Source organism: Globicephala melas, chromosome 5 (genome assembly GCF_963455315.2).
Source record: "Globicephala melas chromosome 5, mGloMel1.2, whole genome shotgun sequence".
Lineage (NCBI taxonomy): Eukaryota > Metazoa > Chordata > Mammalia > Artiodactyla > Delphinidae > Globicephala > Globicephala melas.
The window spans coordinates 1,449,448-1,466,789 of record NC_083318.1 but is presented as its reverse complement, the minus strand read 5'-3'; the positions used below and the strand labels follow the sequence as shown (position 1 = coordinate 1,466,789).

The following is a 17,342-nucleotide window of genomic DNA, read 5'->3' as shown; positions in this document are numbered from 1 at the left end:
TTTACCTTCCTCCAGTCGGCAGGCCTTCGAGTTGGCCTGAGGGTGACCCTGCCCTGCTGGACCGATTTAGTCCTGAGTGATGAGCCGGCTGGAGACTGCTGTGTTTGCTTCATTCTCTGCATACTTAGAAATGGAAATGTAGCACCAAAATTTTCTTTTGGATTCTGTTAATCAGCACAGATTGAGTTTTGTAAGTTGTGTTCATTCATTTCCTGGACTTCTGCCCGGAGGTTCTGTCTCCCTAGCGTCTGGGGTGTCCGGGTGAGGATGGCGGCCGCACTCGGTTAAGATTCTCCTGCTGCTCCTTGGCATCCCCGGGAGACACAGGGAACTTTGGATTCTTCTTTGGAAATGCCAGTCCTGAGGGGGCTGGAAAGCTGTCTCGGAATATCACTTAAAATTTAAAAATCAAAAAAAAATTTAAAAATCACACAGATCTTTTGTGTCTCAACAAAATAAAGATAATTGTTAGGTTAAAAAATTTTTTTTATTCTCTAGCTTCTGCTGTGTGTGTGTGTGCTCAGCTCTCTTTTTGCTAATGGTCGACACATTCGTAGGTGTGCTGTTAAGGTCTTTGATTTACTGAAAACAAAGCAAGGTGAGCCCAAAGGGTTTGTCTCTGTGCATCGATTCCAAGGTGGCAGATTCCACCACGCCCACCCCGTGCCCTTCGCAGGGAGAGCGGGAGGCTGTTCGTGGTCACGGAGACGTTTAGCCCACGCAAGGCTTGTGGGGGTTGGCTGGGGTCCTCCAGGACTGGGTGCTGTTGTCTTCTTCCCTGGCCTCTCCCCGGGCAGGCAGGCCCTTTCCAGTTCTCCACAAGCCCCACTGCTCCCTTTTGTCTTCTCCCCCATGTAGGTGTCTGCCAGGCCCTGAAGACACGAGATTGAACCCTGGTTGGGGGGTCAGAGGGCAAGGGTGTCTCTCCCTCCTCCTAGCTTCTGAAACTAAGAGGAGGCTCCAGCGTGGGAAGTGGGTCCAAATGGGCCTTAATGGAGGGATGTGGGTCGGGGTCGGGGGAGCTTGACTCAGGGTGGCAGGGACAGTGGGTGAGGGCACCATTCAGAGTCAGCTGGCTCCCCACCTCCCAGACCCTCTCCTTCCGTCTTTCCTTCCGGTCAGCACAACAGGAAAGGGGCAAAAATACACTGCCAGCCCCTGACCCCAACCTGGTTCCTGTCTCATCACAGAGGGGTCACTGGTGGCCCTCCTGGGCGTGAGTCAGCTGAGCCCATGGCGGGGGCCAGGGTCTGGACCTGCCCCATTCCTGGCCATGTCCCCAGCCCTGCATCCTTGGCAGTGGGTGCGCAGGTGCCCTTGCTGGGTGTGTGCAAGGATCGGTGAATCCCCGCCACTCTCCTGTGGAAAAGTCCCAGGGAGGTCTCCCATTGGCCCTGCCTGGGTCACATGTCTGCCTCCTGGGCCAATCACTGAAGCCCCCCTCTCCCCTGCCTGAGGTCGGCTCAGCCTACCTGAGGGGCTTACTCACCACACCAGGGGTTTGGGCCAGCATCCCGAGTGACCCAGAGTCAGGCACTGATGAATGACCAAGTCCCCTGAGTAGAGGAAAGAACCACCCTGGGACGGGCCACGTAGGGGGAGGGGGCGGAATACGGGCTCCATCGAGCAGAGAGCTGAGAGAAATTACAAAAATAAGTTACCTTATGTTCAACAAAATGTAGGGTGTAAAGACAGCCATGTGCTGATTCTTAGGTAGAAGAAGGAGGGAACCGAGGGTTGATTGGGTGTCTTTCCTTCTCTTCTGTCTTTCTCTGTCCCATCCTGGAGCGCACCTTTTATAAAAACATGTTTGAGGGCTTTGCAACCCTTCCCGTGTGCTTGTCCTAATCCTGGAGACTCAGATCCAAGGGGACAGCCCTTGGCACCTCGGCTGGAGGGAGCACAGCGCCGAGGCCTGGGGTGGGCGTGAGCGTGTGGACAGGACAGCACGTGGCCGGCGGGGCTGGAGCTGGGGACAGACCTGGGCGGTCACGTGGCCGGCAGGACGGGCGGAGGCGCACGGAGCTGGGCCTTCGCTCCAAGGGTGGGGTTACGCCTGAAGACCCAGAATCAGAAGAATGCCCCGTGCCTTTCGTGGGAGGTGAGCCTCTGAGAGAAGCGTTTCCCCCCACAAAGCCCCGCACCTCCTGGGTCGTGGAAACTGGGCTGAGCGCTGGGAGGAGGCTGGGGAGCGGGCCGCGCCCTTCCTTCAGCGGCCGCCTTCATCACTTCAGTTTAGTTTAGGACTAAAACTCCTTTCTGAGCGCTGATTCCACCGTCCCGCGCCCCGGCCCTCCCCAGCCCTCGTCTGGGGTGCTTCTCCCCGCCTCCGGGGCCTCAGGGGAGCCGGCGGGGTGACGGGCCCCGCCCACGGTGGGGACAAGGCCACGCCCCCCCGGGCGGCGCTCACCCCCTCTCTCCCCGCAGCGGTCGGACCCGCAGCTGCTGGCGCAGTTCTACCACGCGGACGAGGAGCTGAGCCAGGTGGCGGCCGAGCTGGACAGTCTGGACGGGCGGAAGGACCCCCAGCGCTGCACGCTGCTCGTCAGCCAGTTCCGCTCCTGCCAGGTGAGCGGCGGGACGGAGGGGAAGGAGGGCGGGCCAGGGGAGCCGTCTCAGGGAGGGAAACCGGACCGGAGTGGGGCGGGGGGGGGACATCCCGGGGACAAGAGCAGGTTGGAAGGGGCGGGTTCGCGGGACACCCTCGGAGAGGAACGTGGGAGGACGAGGAGCCGGCACGGGGAAGGGGACGACGGCCCGCGGGGCCGCCGCAGAGCTGGCAGGGTGGCGACCTCCTGCTGTAGGGTTCAGCTGGTCCTGGACACCATGCTGGGAATTCCTCTCGGTTCCCTGAACCCGGGAGGCTTCACCAGCACAAGAGCACGTGGATGAAGCAAGTTTTGTCAAGTGACCGTCTGGGTCGTTCACCAAGTTCCAGAACCTTCTCCGTGTATTCAGCCCACCAGTCTGAGTCTCCACCGGGGAGGTGAGGGCTGTGCGTCCTAGATCACAGGGGTGGGTCTGGGGAAGCAAATGTCCCATCGTGTGTTTCAAGCATCAAGGGTTCTTACAGCATCCTTGAGGGGGCGGGAAGAGTACACCCCATCCCATTCCCATCTCTCAGGAAGGTCCAGGGACCAAGGGGACAGGAGGGTCTCCCGACTGGCTGGTTTGTCGATGCCCTGCTTCCCCACCGGAGGATGTCCTTCCTGTGCCCTCAGCTCGCCCACCGCTGGCAGCGAGGAGGCCTCTCTCTGCCCCTCCCCCCACCACAGGGTGGGGCTCCCTGCAGGGGGCTGTGTTTACTCCCAAGGCCGCTTATGCCCGCTCACTGGCTATTGTAACTGCATGTTACACAGAGTGACCGAGTGGGGTGAAACTCGGCTTGTGCCTTGCAGAGCCTCGTTAGGGAAAATCAGAGGGGGGGACGGCCCTGGGGGTGGATGCGTGTGAGGCCGCTTTAAAAAGGTCGAGAAACGAAGCATAAAAATCAGCCAAAGTAGTTCACGCTCACATAGCGACACAAGCATCTTTCACTTCTCACTGCTCTCTGAAGACCGTGTCGGGGTCCCCAAAGCCACGCTGGGCTTCCAGCAGCAGGACACGCAGGGCTCACGTATACTCAGGGCTCTGATCCATCGCAGTGAAGGGCTGTGAAGCAGAACCACCGAAGGGAGAGGGCCTGGGGGCGAGCTTCCAGAACCCCGTCCCGTGGAGTCACGCGGGCTGCGTTCCACCCCCAGCGACACGCTGTCCCCAGGGAAGCTCGTCAGAGGCTCAGAACCGGGGCTCTCATTGCGGGCCCGCAGTCTCCGCAGGCCCCTCTGCCGGGCACACACCGAACTCCAGCCCCGGGGAGGGGGGAAGGGTGTCAGCACAGACACAGCAGGGGAGGCCCAGGGAGCCCCCCATCCCGACACCCCAGCTCCCGGACGCCAGCCCAGGGCCAGCCCCGCACACAGGCCTCGCAGAGGGCGGCAGCCAGGCCCGCTGGGAGGACTCCTCTCCCCACAAACGCGTGGCTGAAAGTTATGGCTGAGGCATCCTGGGTGCTGGCTCTGTACTCAGCTGCCCGCCCCAGGAAGACGGACTTAGAAGAGGCGCCAAAGTGAGCCTCCCTGTGTGTACCGTGACTTTATAAAGGCTTGTCACTGTCCCATTTGTTTCACTGGCCGGTTACTGGGGCTCCTTGTCTTGTCAGGGGCTCGCACTACAGTGAATTTCTACAAAGCTCAGCTATTTAGGTTGGAAAGTCACTTTTATTTCTAACATCTCTCTTGAAACAGGTACTTTTTTTTTTTTTTTTTTTTTGGCTGTGCTGATCGGCTTGTGGGATCTCAGTTCCCCAACCAGGGATTGAATCAGGGTCATGGCAGTGAAAGCCCAGAATCCTAACCACTAGACCACCGGGGAACTCCCCGAAACAGGCATTTTGCCATTTCTAATTTTCATTGACCTTCATGATGCTGCCAGTTCATTTGTTCATTCATTCCTTCATTCCTTCATTCAACAGTGCTCACTTGCAGAGGTGCCCCTGGGCAGAGGGTGGATGATGTCATAGGAGGTGACATCCTATGTGACATAGGATGATGTCACAGGCAGGCGCAGGGGAGGTGGGCATTTGGCAGGCCGTTGTGGTCAGGGAGGGGCTTCGACAAAGGCCGAGAGCATGGGGTGATGTGTGTGATCCCAGCACGAGAACCGAGATAACATGCAGGTCTGACGGATGCGGCTGGCTGCAGCCCACTCTGCCGGGTCACTTGCTGGCCTTGATTTTAGAGCACGGTTGCCCTGGGGAGGTCACCCAACTCCAGATTTAGCTGGTCCCCCATCCCCTGAAGTTCCCAGCACCTGTGAGTCAGTTCTAGAGGATGTGGATGCCCCTGCCAAGTACCCAGAGGTCATGAATTTCTCGGCCCTGGGTAGTGGCTCAGCCCCCTGTCGGGGGCACCTCAGGCCTCCCAGGTCCCATCAGACCAGGTGGACCCTCAGCTGAGCAGGGGGCATCTGTGTAGAGCACGCCTGGCAACGCCAGCCTGGCCCGGCTCTGCTTCCCGGGGGCCCCTGCGGGTCCTCACGTTGGTCTCAGTGCCGCTCAGGTCATACCTTCTGTCTGGGGTCAGCCGGACAGGCTGGTTGGGTGTGGTGTTTTGAACCTTCTGACCCGAAATGGAGTCTTCTAGCTAAGTCTCCAGGCTGACCAGGCACGCAGCAGAGGCCCAGTGAACCGCAGCTTCTCCCGTGTGGCACTGTGGAGGGTGAGGCAGGTGCATTGCGGTTCAGCCTCGCTGGGCTGACTCTCATCCCAGTTAGAAGGAATCTAAGTAATGCGCCTTTGCGTAAACTGAACTTCCTTCAGGAGAATTGTGGGCTAGGGCACACATGAGTGTGCAGGTGGTTTCTGATGACGTTTGCACGGGTTTTCGTTTTCCTTCTTGCTTCAGAAAATCATAGAGGATTTAAGAAATCATGCTGATGGCGCAGTAGGATGAAATGAATTCTGGATTGTTGTTATGCACTGAAGTGTGTCCCCCGCCCCGCCCCCAATTCATGTGTTGAAGCCCTAACTCATAGCGCCTCAGGTGTGGCTGCATTTGGAGGTGGAGCCCTTAAAGAGCTGATTAAGGTAAAATGAGGTCACTGGGGTGGGCCCTGATCCAATCTGAGTGATGTCCTTACAAGAAGAGGCAGTTAGGACACAGACAGGCACAGAGGGACGACCACAAGAGGACACTAAATCCCTTATCAGACGATGACTTGCGAACATTTTCTCCCAGTCTGTGGAGTAGCTTGTCATTCTCCTAGCAGTTTTGCGAAGAGCCTAAGTTTCAAATTTTGATGCAGCCCAATTTACCTATTTTTTCCTTATATAGATCATCCTTTTGGTGTCATATCTAAGAAATCGTGGTCTAACCCAAGGTCATCAAATTTTCTCATTTTCTTTCAGAAAGAAAGAAAGGTTTTTTATTTATTTATTTATTTGGCTGCATTGGGTCTGTTGCTGCGCGCTGGCTTCCTCTAGTTGCGGCGAGCGGGGGCTACTCTTCCTCGTGGTGCGCGGGCTTCTCACTGTGGTGGCTTCTCTTGTCGCGGAGCATGGGCTCTAGGCACATGGGCTTCAGTAGTTGTGAGGTTTTATATTTAGGTCTCTCATCCATGTTGACCTAACTTGAGTATATGGTGTGAGCTTTCAACCAACATTCATATTTTTTTTTTGCAAATGAATTTTCAATTGTTCCAGCATCATTTGTTGAAAGACCATCCTTTCTCACTGAAAAGACTGTCCTTTTTGTACTAAATTGTTCTTGCACCTTTGTTGAAAGTCATTTGTCCATATCTGTGTGGGTCTATCTCTGGGTCCTCTAGTCTGTTCCGCTGATCTGTCCTAAGGCCAGTGTCACACTGTCATAATTATGGTAGGTTTAAAGTAAGTTGTAAAATCAGAGGGCGTCAGATCTCCAACTTTGTTCTTCTGTTTCAAAGTTGTTGTGGCTGTTCTAGGTTCTTTGCATTTCCATATAAAACTTAAAAACAGCTTGTAGATGTCTACAAAAAAGTCTGAGTTTTTGATTGGGGTCACATTTAATCTATAGATCAATTTTGGGAAAAGCATTGAGTTTTTCACCCTTCAGTGTGATGTTAGCTGTCATAGGGTTTTCATAGATGCTCTTTTTCAGGGTGAGGAAGTTGCCATCTATTCATAGCTTGCTGAGAGTTTTATCAGGAATGGATGGATGTTGGATTTTTTTCAAATCCTCTGTGTCTGTTGAGGTTATCGTGTGTTTTCCTTTCCTCTTAGTTTGTTGATATGGTAAATTACATTTAGATTTTATTAACTATTTTTATTACTGTCCACCCCATCACCCACAGCAACAGCAGCAGTAACAGCAGCTGATCCGGAGGGACAGATGGGATCAGCCCCTGTAAGGTTCCTACTGTATGTGTGAGGTGGTCTCGAACTCTTTGAAAGTCGTCTTATGTCTTTATGTCATACGTGTTCGTCTTACATGTGTTTAGACTCACACTATATTGTCAGTGTTTTTGTTTAAACAGTCAAATGTTTTGCAAAGAAAATTCAACAATAATAAAGGCCCTTGCATTTTTCCCGTGCGGTCGCCCTTTCTGGTCTCTCTGTTCCTTCGTGAAGATCTCAGTTTCCATCTGGTGTCTTTTCCCTGTTGCATGAAAGACTTCCTTTAGCATTTTTTGTAGTGCGAGTCTGCTGGTCATGCATTCTTATCTTGCCATCAATTTGGAAAGCTATTTTTGCTGGGTTTAGAATCCTAAGTTGTCATTTTCCCCTCAATACTTGAAAGATGTTCTTCCACTCTTCTCACTTGCATTGTTTCCAGTGAGAACGCTAATGTCATCTTACCTTTGTTCCTTGTATGTACAATTTTTTCTCTTGCTACTTGTGAGATTTTCTCTTTTTATTAGTTTTCATCAATTTGATTATGCTGTGACTTTGTATCGCTTTCTTTGTGTTTCCTGTGCTTAGGGTTCATTGAACTTCTTGGATCTGTGAGTTTATAGTTGTCATTAAATTTGGGGAAAAAATTAGTCACTATTCCTTCACATATTTTTTTGTTTCAGTTCTCCTCCTCTTGGGTCTTGAATTATACATATTTTGACATATTGAGGTTGTCCTAGAACTCACTGATGGTCTCTTCTATTATTATTATTGGTATTTTCTCTCTGATAAATTTGGGAAGTTTCAATTGCTGTGTCTCCAAGTTTATTGTTCTTTTTTTCTGACCTGTCTAATCTGAGGTTAATCCCATCCGGTGTATTTTTGTTTTCACCTCAGATACTGTAAGTTTTGTCTCTGGATGTTTGAGACCTTTTTGTTTCTTCATTGATTCCACGTAACTTTCTGAACACACACAAGTCAGTTATGACAGCTGCCTTCATCCCCTGTTCTATCGCCTCTGTCAGGTCTGGGTTGGTTTCGATGGGTTGCTTTTTCTTTTCATCGTGTGTCATATTTTCCTAATTCTTTGCAAGCCTGGTAATTTTTTAGATAATTTTTTAAAAATTATTTATTTATTTTTGGCTGCGTTGGGTCTTTGTTGCTGCACACGGGCTGTCTCTAGTTGCAGCGAGCAGGGGCTACTCTTCATTGCGGTGCGCAGGCTTCTCGTCATGGTGGCTTCTCTTTGTTGCGGAGCACGGGCTCTAGGAGCGCGGGCTTCAGTAGTTGCAGTGCACAGGCTTCAGTCATTGTGGCTTGCGGGCTCTAGAGCGCAGGCTCAGTAGTTGTGGTGCAGGGGCTTAGTTGCTGTGTGGCATATGGGATCTTCCCGGACCAGGGCTCGAACCCGTGTCCCCTGCATTGGCAGGCGGATTCTTAACCACGTGCCACCAGGGAAGCCCAAGCCTGGTAATTTTTTAATTGGATGCCCAACCTTGGGAATTTTACCTTGCTGAGAGCTGAATATTTTTTTCCATAAACTTTTTTGAGCTTTGTTCTGTGATACAGTTTGGTTACTTAGAAATGGTTTGATCCTTTTGCATCCTGTTTCTTTAAGGTGTTAGGCAGGATCAGAGCTGTGTTTAGTCTGGGGCTAAGAATAGTCCGCTACTGAGGCGAGACACTTTCGGTATCTACCCAATGCCCTGTGAACCGTGAACTTCTCTACTCTTCGGCCCTGTGCCCAGCTGAATGAATACTCAGGGGCCTCCCCAGAGGCTGTCTCCCTGGGCAGCTCAATTATGTCTGCTACTCTGTCCTCTGGATTCTGGCTGCCTTGGTCTCCCCGGGCTCTCAGCTCTGTCTCTTCAACTAGGGAGTTTGCTGGGTCCCACGTGGGTACCTTCTGTCTGTGCCACGACCTGAAAATTCCCTCCAGGCAGTGAACTGGGCAGTCATAGCTCCCACCTCATTTGTTTCTCTTCTCTCTGGGATCACTTATTGCCTGACGTCCAGTGTCTGGACAACCCCTGTCTCATTTGCTTCCATTATTGTTGTTTGAAGAGGTAAATTTCATGCATGTTGCCCCACCTTGGGTGGAATCAGACGCCCCAGTAAACGTCGTTGAGGGACACTGTGTGTTCAGCACTGCTCTATCACTGGGGACCCATCAGTGCAGGGAAAAAGCCCTCACCCTCAGGCAGCTGCCATCCTGGGGCTGGGCAGGGTGGGATCACTGCCACTAAAAGGCCACACAACTTTGGGTAAGCCCTGCCGCCTTGCTGGGCTAAGATTCCTGGCTCTCAATACCAGCTGACGTTTTCTGAGCCCTTGCTGTTATTTTTGCCACTGTTTGTTCATTACTTTGTTGAATCGTGAGAAAGAGACCTGCCCACCCAGAAAACCTTTTAAACAGAGCTGACAGTAGGACCACTTGATGTTGGTTGGATTTATTTTTATGTTTTGTGCGATTTCCTTATGGTGCAGAATTTCCTTCAGAGTTTAGTGCATCAGTTGTTTGCATTAGAAAGTCATGCTTCCCGCTCACATCTACTGCCTAAGAAAAATGAGACTCAAGCCTCAGAGGGTGGAGAGGAGGACTGTTGAGATACGAAACTGCTGAGGGTGAGGGTGTGCTGTCTTTTTTTGGAAAGCAGCTTGGTGGAATGTAATTAGGGCCTATAAATGCACTTCACACTCTGACTTTGTAATGGTGCTTCTAGGGATGAGTGGATTCTGAGGGACTAACCCAAAATTCAGTGTCAGGCACCGCCGTGGTGATTGCCTTACTCACGGTAAATTAGAAATGACGTAAGTGTCCAGCAGAAGAGGAAGCAGGGAGTTCAAAGGATGGTCCGTGTGCTGGAATCTTACGTGGCTCCCCGTCACAAGCTGGATTTGTGGAAAGTGATAATAACACGTCCCAACAGTAAATGACAGCAGCAGAGTACAAAATAACGTCCACAGATGATCCCAACCGTGCTGCGGATGGGAAGCAGCCCACGGGGACAAGAACCGGAAGGAAGCGTGCCACCTGCAGTCACTGTCCCAAGGACATTCCCTGCCCCTCCACTTTCCCATGTTTCCAGTTTCTCTGGGATGAATGGGTATTAATCTTACCTTTAACAAATTAAAGAAACAAACTAAACTTTCAACATTCTTACAATTCTACTGAATGGATGGTAGACGTTTAAAGAACAGGACAGTTTTGAGAAAAGAATGGGATGTAATTTAAGATGCAGTAAAAACAGGTTTGAGAAGACCAGTCTTACACGTGGTCTCCTAGTGATGTCTGTCCCGACAGCAGGTCTTGCCTGTGTCGCGATCATGCCCAGGGTGACACAGGCTTATATGTTAATCAAAGCAGCACAGCAAGTGGGCGGTGAAAATCCACTTTTTGTGTGTCTGTCCACCTAGCAATTCCATTCCTCCAGCTCTCTCCTAAGAAATTTGTGTACAGGAGTTCAGAGAGATGCTCGGGGCGGTCATCGTGGCTGAGGCTGCAGGGAGCCCAGGTGCGCGGCTCCGCAGGGAAAGGTACAGCCGTCACAAAGGGCGATGCACCATGAACTTGGTGACTGACGTGGGACGCGCCCTCAGCCCTCGTGGCGGGTGCTCTAGACACCTGGACGTGGGGAAGGGTGTGTTCTTCACTCTGGATACTTCTGGAAAGTTTGAGCTCCTTGTAGCAGTTGCAGAGCAGGCCCACGTGTGCTACCACATCACCTCGTCACCCTAACCTGCACTGGGCTTGCTTCTCCGACTTTCCAAGCAGTCCTGTCAGCCGCCAGCTGGAGCTGCGTCTTAGCGCACGTCCTGTTTCTGTTTCAGGACAACGTGTTAAACATCATTAACCAGATCATGGATGTGTGCATCCCCCAGGACCGCGCCCCACGGGATTTCTGTGTCAAGTTCCCCGAGGAGATCCGGCACGACAACCTGGCCGGCCAGCTCTGGTTTGGCGCCGAGGTAGTGGGTGGCTGCCGGGGTCCGGGGTCACGGTGCTGCAGGGCCCGGCGTCTCCTCCTCCAAGGGTTACAGATGGTGCTGAGCCTGTAGGGTGGCGGGGAGGCGAGAACATGCTCCCTGGAAACTATACACAAGCAAATATAGACACGAGGCCTCACATGTGATTTCTGTGAGGTTCTCAGGCCCCCAGACACGTAGGGCCTAAAAGCGGTTCTTATTACAATAATGCTGGTATTCGGAACAGCACTGCCCGTCCTGCACCCGCAGGACTGTTTCTTCTTGCGGGGCGGGGCGACTATGCCCTGGCCCACACTCCAGCTGCCACTCACAGAGCCCCTCCGATCTTGGTCTTCACCTCCCGAGGAGGAGCCTGAGGCACGGGAGGGAGGTGTCCGCCCGGGGAGGCAGGACCAGCCTCACCCCAGCCAGTGGTGACCCATGGGACACCCAGACGACCCCTTGGCCTTGCTCTCGGGACCCTAGGGGTGTGCGCTGCCCCGTCCTCCCCGCCTCAGCTCTGCAGGACTCCTGGAATGCCCCCCTCCCCCACGCTGCCGGGCCCTCGTGCCCACCGGCTCCCCCCTTTCAGCCCACTCCACCCGGCTCCTCTGAGCCGCACCTGGTTGGGCGTCCCTGCTGGGGCCCTGGGTAGGCCGTCTCTCCCCCCAGCCTCAGTGCTCAGCTCTGCAAAGCGGGTCCCAGGGTCAGGGGCAGCTGTGCAAGCCATGAGGTGATGCAGGGAGCCTTTATGGACACGAGGCGTCTGCTTCCTAGAACACCTGGATTTCCTGGGGAGCCGCAGTCAGTCCCGGTGCGGTGGACCTGGAGTAGGGCCGGAACCTGGCGTCTGTGGACCGGGTGGGGAGGGGACAGGAGTCACATGGCCCGGAGGCCCCTGCATGGAGCCCCCAAACCCGAGGGCACTTGTTCTCACCGCCGTGACGGCACTGCATCTAAGAGAAACCAGGAGGGAGCAGGCGCCCCAGAGCGGAGGGGGGAGGGGGGCAGGAATATGAGGGAGGGGCTCCCGGAAGGGAGGCCCGGGAGGCATCTCCGGGATGAGGCGCCCCAGCCCCGCCGTTGCTCTGCCATCCGGTCCCACTTCTGGCTGTACAGTCTTCTCGGGCGCTGTGGGGGGGGGGCCTTGCTCCGCGCCCGCTGTCGTGGGTTCCGGAAGCCCGCACGCTCCGGGCGCCGAGGACACGCGGGTGGGGCCTCCCTGACGCCCTCTGCCGCCCGCAGTGCCTGGCCGCTGGCTCCATCATCATGAACCGCGAGCTGGAGAGCATGGCCATGCGGCCGCTGGCCAAGGAGCTGACCCGCAGCCTGGAGGACGTGCGCGGCGCCCTCCGCGACCAGGCGCTGCGGGACCTCAACACCTACACGGAGAAGATGCGGGAGGCGCTGAGGCACTTCGACGTGCTGTTCGCCGAGTTCGAGCTGAGGTGACGGAGGAACCCTAACCCTTTGCCCCGTGGGGAGGGCTGGGGGTGGGCAGCTCCGCTGGCTCTGCGTCTGCAGCAGGAAAACTCCGCGGAGGGAGGCGCGGGCTGGTTCCGGGCCGTCGCGGGGGTCGGGGGCACGGCGTACGGGGAGGGGCGGAGGCGGGCAGAGGCGACCCAGGGACGCAAGGGACACCGGGTCCCGCCCAGCACCTCTGCCGCTGGTGGTCCTGCGGGTGAAGGTCACGGTCAGCACAACGCCCCGCCCCCAGCACATCTCTGTGCCCAGCCGTGGGACGCGGCAGGAGCCAGGAGAAAGTGGAGGTCGCTCGGGGGCCTGCTGGGGCCCCCAGCTCCGTGGGGTGAGGGGGGCGCCTCTCCAGCTCAGCGGGTCTGCCCTTCGCACCCCCACTAGCTCCCTGGGGCGTTCCCGCCCGCCCGCGGCAAAGGACATGGCGTGGTCCCTGGGGCCCTCACAGGACAGGCTGTGGAGGACCCGGGACTGCGGGGAGGGGCCTGCGCGGTGTCCACAGACACGGAGACGCTGGAGGTAGATGAGAAGCAGGACCCCAGAGCCCGTCCACGGTGGCCCGGTTAATGAAAACTGTCTGTCCTGTGCCGTGTGGGCCCCAGAAGGAAGTCAGGCATTCCAGCCGGTTCTCTAGGGAGTGGGTGCCACAAATGAGCTTAATAGCTTCGGCCGGCTCTGTCTGCTCCACATCTTTCCAACTGAGCTTTCATAACAAGAAAAAATAGTGACAGAAAAATGTTCTCACCTGGGGAGTGGGTGGACCCCCTGGCCCTGCCCTGCGTGGGGGCCCAGGGGTTGTCCGCCCGCCCTGCACAGGGTCATTCACTACCTCGAGGCTGGGGACCGTCGGGGCAGTGGGCAGTGGCGGTTCCGGGGTGGGCAGGGCTGTGGGATCCAAGGAGGTGCTACTTGAGGCCTGACCCTGGGAGGAGCTTTGGCTCAAAATATAAACGGTGATGCTGGGGGTGTGTGTTTATGAAGCTGCTGAGATGCAGCTGGGCTCCAGTTGGAGGGACCTCATTTGGTTGTCAGTTAAGACAACCTTGGTTCCGGGAGGTACCAGATGGCCCTCACTCCCTTCTCTCTGTTTGCAGCTACGTGTCGGCCATGGTGCCCGTGAAGTCCCCGCGGGAGTACTACGTGCAGCAGGAGGTCATCGTGCTGTTCTGTGAGACGGTGGAGAGGTGAGGCCACCCGGGAATGGCGGGGCTCCTGCTGCCCCGGGCCTGGGTGAGGGCTGCACCGGGACAGGGGCACCATGTGCATATGCCACGGGGCCTCCACTCACACGACTGTTCCTCAGCCCCAGTGTCCCCTTTCTCTGGGCGCAGACCCTGCAGGAAGAGCTGACGAGGTTGAGAAGGGCTCCATGCTCACCTCCTGACCTCCCTCACCTCCTCAGCTCCCTCACCTACCTCACCTCCTCACTTCCCTCACATCCCTCACCTCCCTCACCTCCTCACCTCCTAACCTGCCTCACCTCGCACACCTCCGTCACATCCTCACCTCCTCACCTACCTCACCTCCCTCACATCCTCACCTCCCTCACATCCTCACCTCCTCACCTCCCTCACCTCCTCACGTCCTCACCTCCCTCACCACCCTCACCTCCTCACCTACCTCACCTCCCTCACCTCCTCACCTCCCTCACCTTCTAACCTCCCTCACCTCCTCACCTCCCTCACCTCCTCACCTCTCTCACTTCCATCACAGCCTCACCTCCTCACCTCCCTCACGTCCCTCACCTCCTCACCTCCCTCACCTCCTCACCTTTCTCACCTCCCTCACCTCTTCAACTCCCTCACCTCCCTCACCTCCCTCACCTCCTCACCTCCCTTACCTCCATCACCTCCTCACCTCCTCACCTCCCTCACCTCCTCACCTCCCTCACCTCCCTCACCTCCCTCACCTCCTCACCTCCCTCACCTGCTCACCTCCCTCACCTCCATCACCTCTTCACCTCCCTCACCTCCCTCACCTCCTCACCTCCCTCACCTCCTCACCTCCCTAACCTCCTCACCTCCTCACCTTCCTCACCTCCCTCACCTCCCTCACCTCCTCGCCTCCCTCACCTCCTCGCGTCCCTCACCTCCCTCACCTTCTCACCTCCCTAACCTCCCTCACCTCCTCGCCTCCTCACCTCCCTCACCTCCTCACCTCCCTCACCTCCCTCACCTCCTCACCTCCTCACCTCCCTCACCTCCTCACCTCCCTAACCTCCTCACCTCCTCACCTCCTCACCTTCCTCACCTCCCTCACCTCCTCACCTCCCTCACCTCCCTCACCTCCTCACCTCCCTCACCTCCCTCACCTCCCTCACCTCCTCACCTCCCTCACCTCCTCACCTCCGTCACCTCCCTCACCTCCTCATCTCCATCACCTTCTCACCTCCTCACCTCCCTCACCTCCCTCACCTCCTCACCTCCTCACCTCCCTCACCTCCTCACCTCCCTAACCTCCTCACCTCCTCACCTCCCTCACTTCCCTCACCTCCTCACCTCCTCACCTCCCTCACCACCTCATCTCCTCACCTCCCTCACTTCCCTCACCTCCTCAACTCCTCACCTCCTCACCTCCCTCACTTCCCTCACCTCCTCAACTCAACTCCTCACCTCCCTCACCTCCTCATCTCCTCACCTCCATCACCTCCTCACCTCCCTCACCTCCCTCACCTTCTCACCTCGCTCAGCTCCTCAACTCCTCACCTCCTCGCCTCCCTCACCTCCTCGCCTCCCTCGCCTCCTCACCTCCTCACCTCCTCACCTCCCTCACCTCCTCACCTCCCTCACCTCCCTCACCTCCTCAACTCACCTCCCTCACCTCCTCACCTCCCTCACCTCCTCACCTCCCTCACCTCCTCACCTCCTCACCTCTCTCACCTCCCTCACCTGCTCACCTCCCTCACCTCCTCACCTCCCTCACCTCCTCGCCTCCCTCACCTCCTCGCCTCCTCGCCTCCCTCGCCTCCCTCACCTCCTCGCCTCCCTCACCTCCTCGCTTCCCTCACCTTCCTCACCTCCTCGGCTCCCTCACCTCCCTCACCTCCTCGGCTCCTCACCTCCCTCACCTCGTCACCTCCTCACCTCCCTCACCTCCGCACCCCCCTCACCTCCCTCACCTCCTCACCCCCCTCATCTCCCTCACCTCCCTCACCTCCCTCACCTCCCTCACCTCCTCACCTCCTCACCTCCTCACCTCCCCACCTCCCCACCTCCCTCACCTCCCCACCTCCCTCAACTCCCTCACCTCCCTCACCTCCTCACCTCCCTCACCTCCTCACCTCCTCACCTCCTTACCTCCCTCACCTCCTCACCTCCCTCACCTCCCTCACCTCCTCAACTCCTCACCTCCCTCACCTTCTCACCTCGCTCACCTCCATCACCTCCTCACCTCCTCACCTCCGTCACCTCCCTCACCTCCTCACCTCCCTCACCTCCTCACCTCCCTCACCTCCTCACCTCCTCACCTTCCTCACCTCCTCACCTCCCTCACCTCCCTCGCCTCCTCACCTCCCTCACCTCCGTCACCTCCCTCACCTCCTCACCTCTCTCACCTCCTCAACTCCTCACCTCCCTCACCTCCTTCACCTCGCTCACCTCCCTCACCTCCTCACCTCCTCACCTCCCTCACCTCCTCACCTCCTCACCTCCCTCACCTCCCTCACCTCCTCACCTCCCTCACCTCCTCACCTGTCTCACCTCCCTCACCTCCTCACCTCCTCACCTCCCTCACCTCCTCACCTCACCTCCTCACCTCCCTCACCTCCTCACCTCCTCACCTTCTCACCTTCCTCACCTCCCTCACCTCCTCACCTCCCTCTCCTCCTCACCTCCCTCACCTCCCACACCTCCTCACCTCCCTCACCTCCTCTCCTCCCTCACCTCCTTCACCTCCCTCACCTCCCTCACCTCCTCAACTCGTCACCTCCCTCACCTCCTCACCTCCCTCCCCTCCCTCACCTCCCTCACCTCATCACTTCCTCACCTTCTCCCCTCCTATCTCCTTCCTCTGCTTCACCTCCTCACCTCCCTCACCTCCCTCACCTCCCTCGCCTCCTCACCTCCCTCACCTCCCTCACCTCCCTCACCTTCCTCTTCTCACCTCCCTCACCTCCCTCACCTCATCACTTCCTCACCTTCTCCCCTCCTTTCTCCTCCCTCCTCCTCACCTCATCACCTGTATACCTCCTCACCTCCATTCCTCTTCTCCTCAGCTCCCCACCTCCCCATGTCCTCACCTCTTCCTCTCCTCATCTTGGTTCCGGGAGTCACCCGGTGGCCCGCACTCCCCCCCTCCTGCTTTCCTTTCGTCCACTCTTCTTCCCTACAGGCCAGGATGGAACCTGTGCTGAGCTGGGTTTTGGAGGTGAATCATCACTGTTCTCATCATGGCTTATATGGGTCGTGTGGGGTCAGGTTTGAAGTCAGATTTTCTGAATAGACTTTGGGACTAAGATTTAATCCAGAATGTTCCTTATATGTGACTTGCGCTTTAGTAGTAGGTAAGTTTTGAAGCTGTTTAATATCACATCGTCAGTTTGTTAATTTTAAAGACGAATTATTCACTGTTATACGCTGAGAGATATTTCAAGTCACTCAAGAATAAGATGACACAAATACCCTTTATTGAGAGCACGACGATGCCAGCAGCGCTTGCTCACGCACGTAGAGAAAGCGTTTCGTATACCTGCAAGAGAGAAGAAATCCAGGAGAGCAATTCGGGTTTCTTGGCAGTGTGAAATGGTTCAGAGCAGTGTTTCTACTCCTCGTTTATCCTCTCACTTTGGGTGCCTGACAGCATAGCTGTCCTCACTAGCTCCCCTCGGCGAGCACCTCTCACTCACCCCTGCTTCCTCCGTCAGCGGTGGGGTCGGGAGGTGGGAAGATGGGGCAGGCCAAGCGTCAGCCCCCTGCACCGGACCTTGCAGAGCGGAACTCGTCCAGCAGCTGGCCGCCAAGCGCCAACGTGGGTGAGGGTTGCGCGGCTGCCT

General features: G+C 56.3%; 1 protein-coding gene across 19 annotated transcripts in view; it reads left to right on the top strand.

Moving 5' to 3' along the window:
- The window catches only part of ZFYVE28 (zinc finger FYVE-type containing 28), a 112,782-nt gene that overhangs the window by 48,070 nt on the left and 47,370 nt on the right, over positions 1-17,342 (top strand). For all 19 annotated transcript variants that reach the window (XR_009563879.1, XR_009563894.1, XR_009563892.1 and 16 more), the window contains exons 2-5: positions 2,428-2,568; positions 10,742-10,879; positions 12,122-12,324; positions 13,447-13,536. Coding sequence is in view for 3 of the 19 variants with exons in the window: in XM_030876711.2 (XP_030732571.1) it covers positions 2,428-2,568; positions 10,742-10,879; positions 12,122-12,324; positions 13,447-13,536 (572 nt within the window). In the remaining 16 variants the exon portion in view is untranslated. The remainder of the gene's footprint in view (positions 1-2,427; positions 2,569-10,741; positions 10,880-12,121; positions 12,325-13,446; positions 13,537-17,342) is intronic.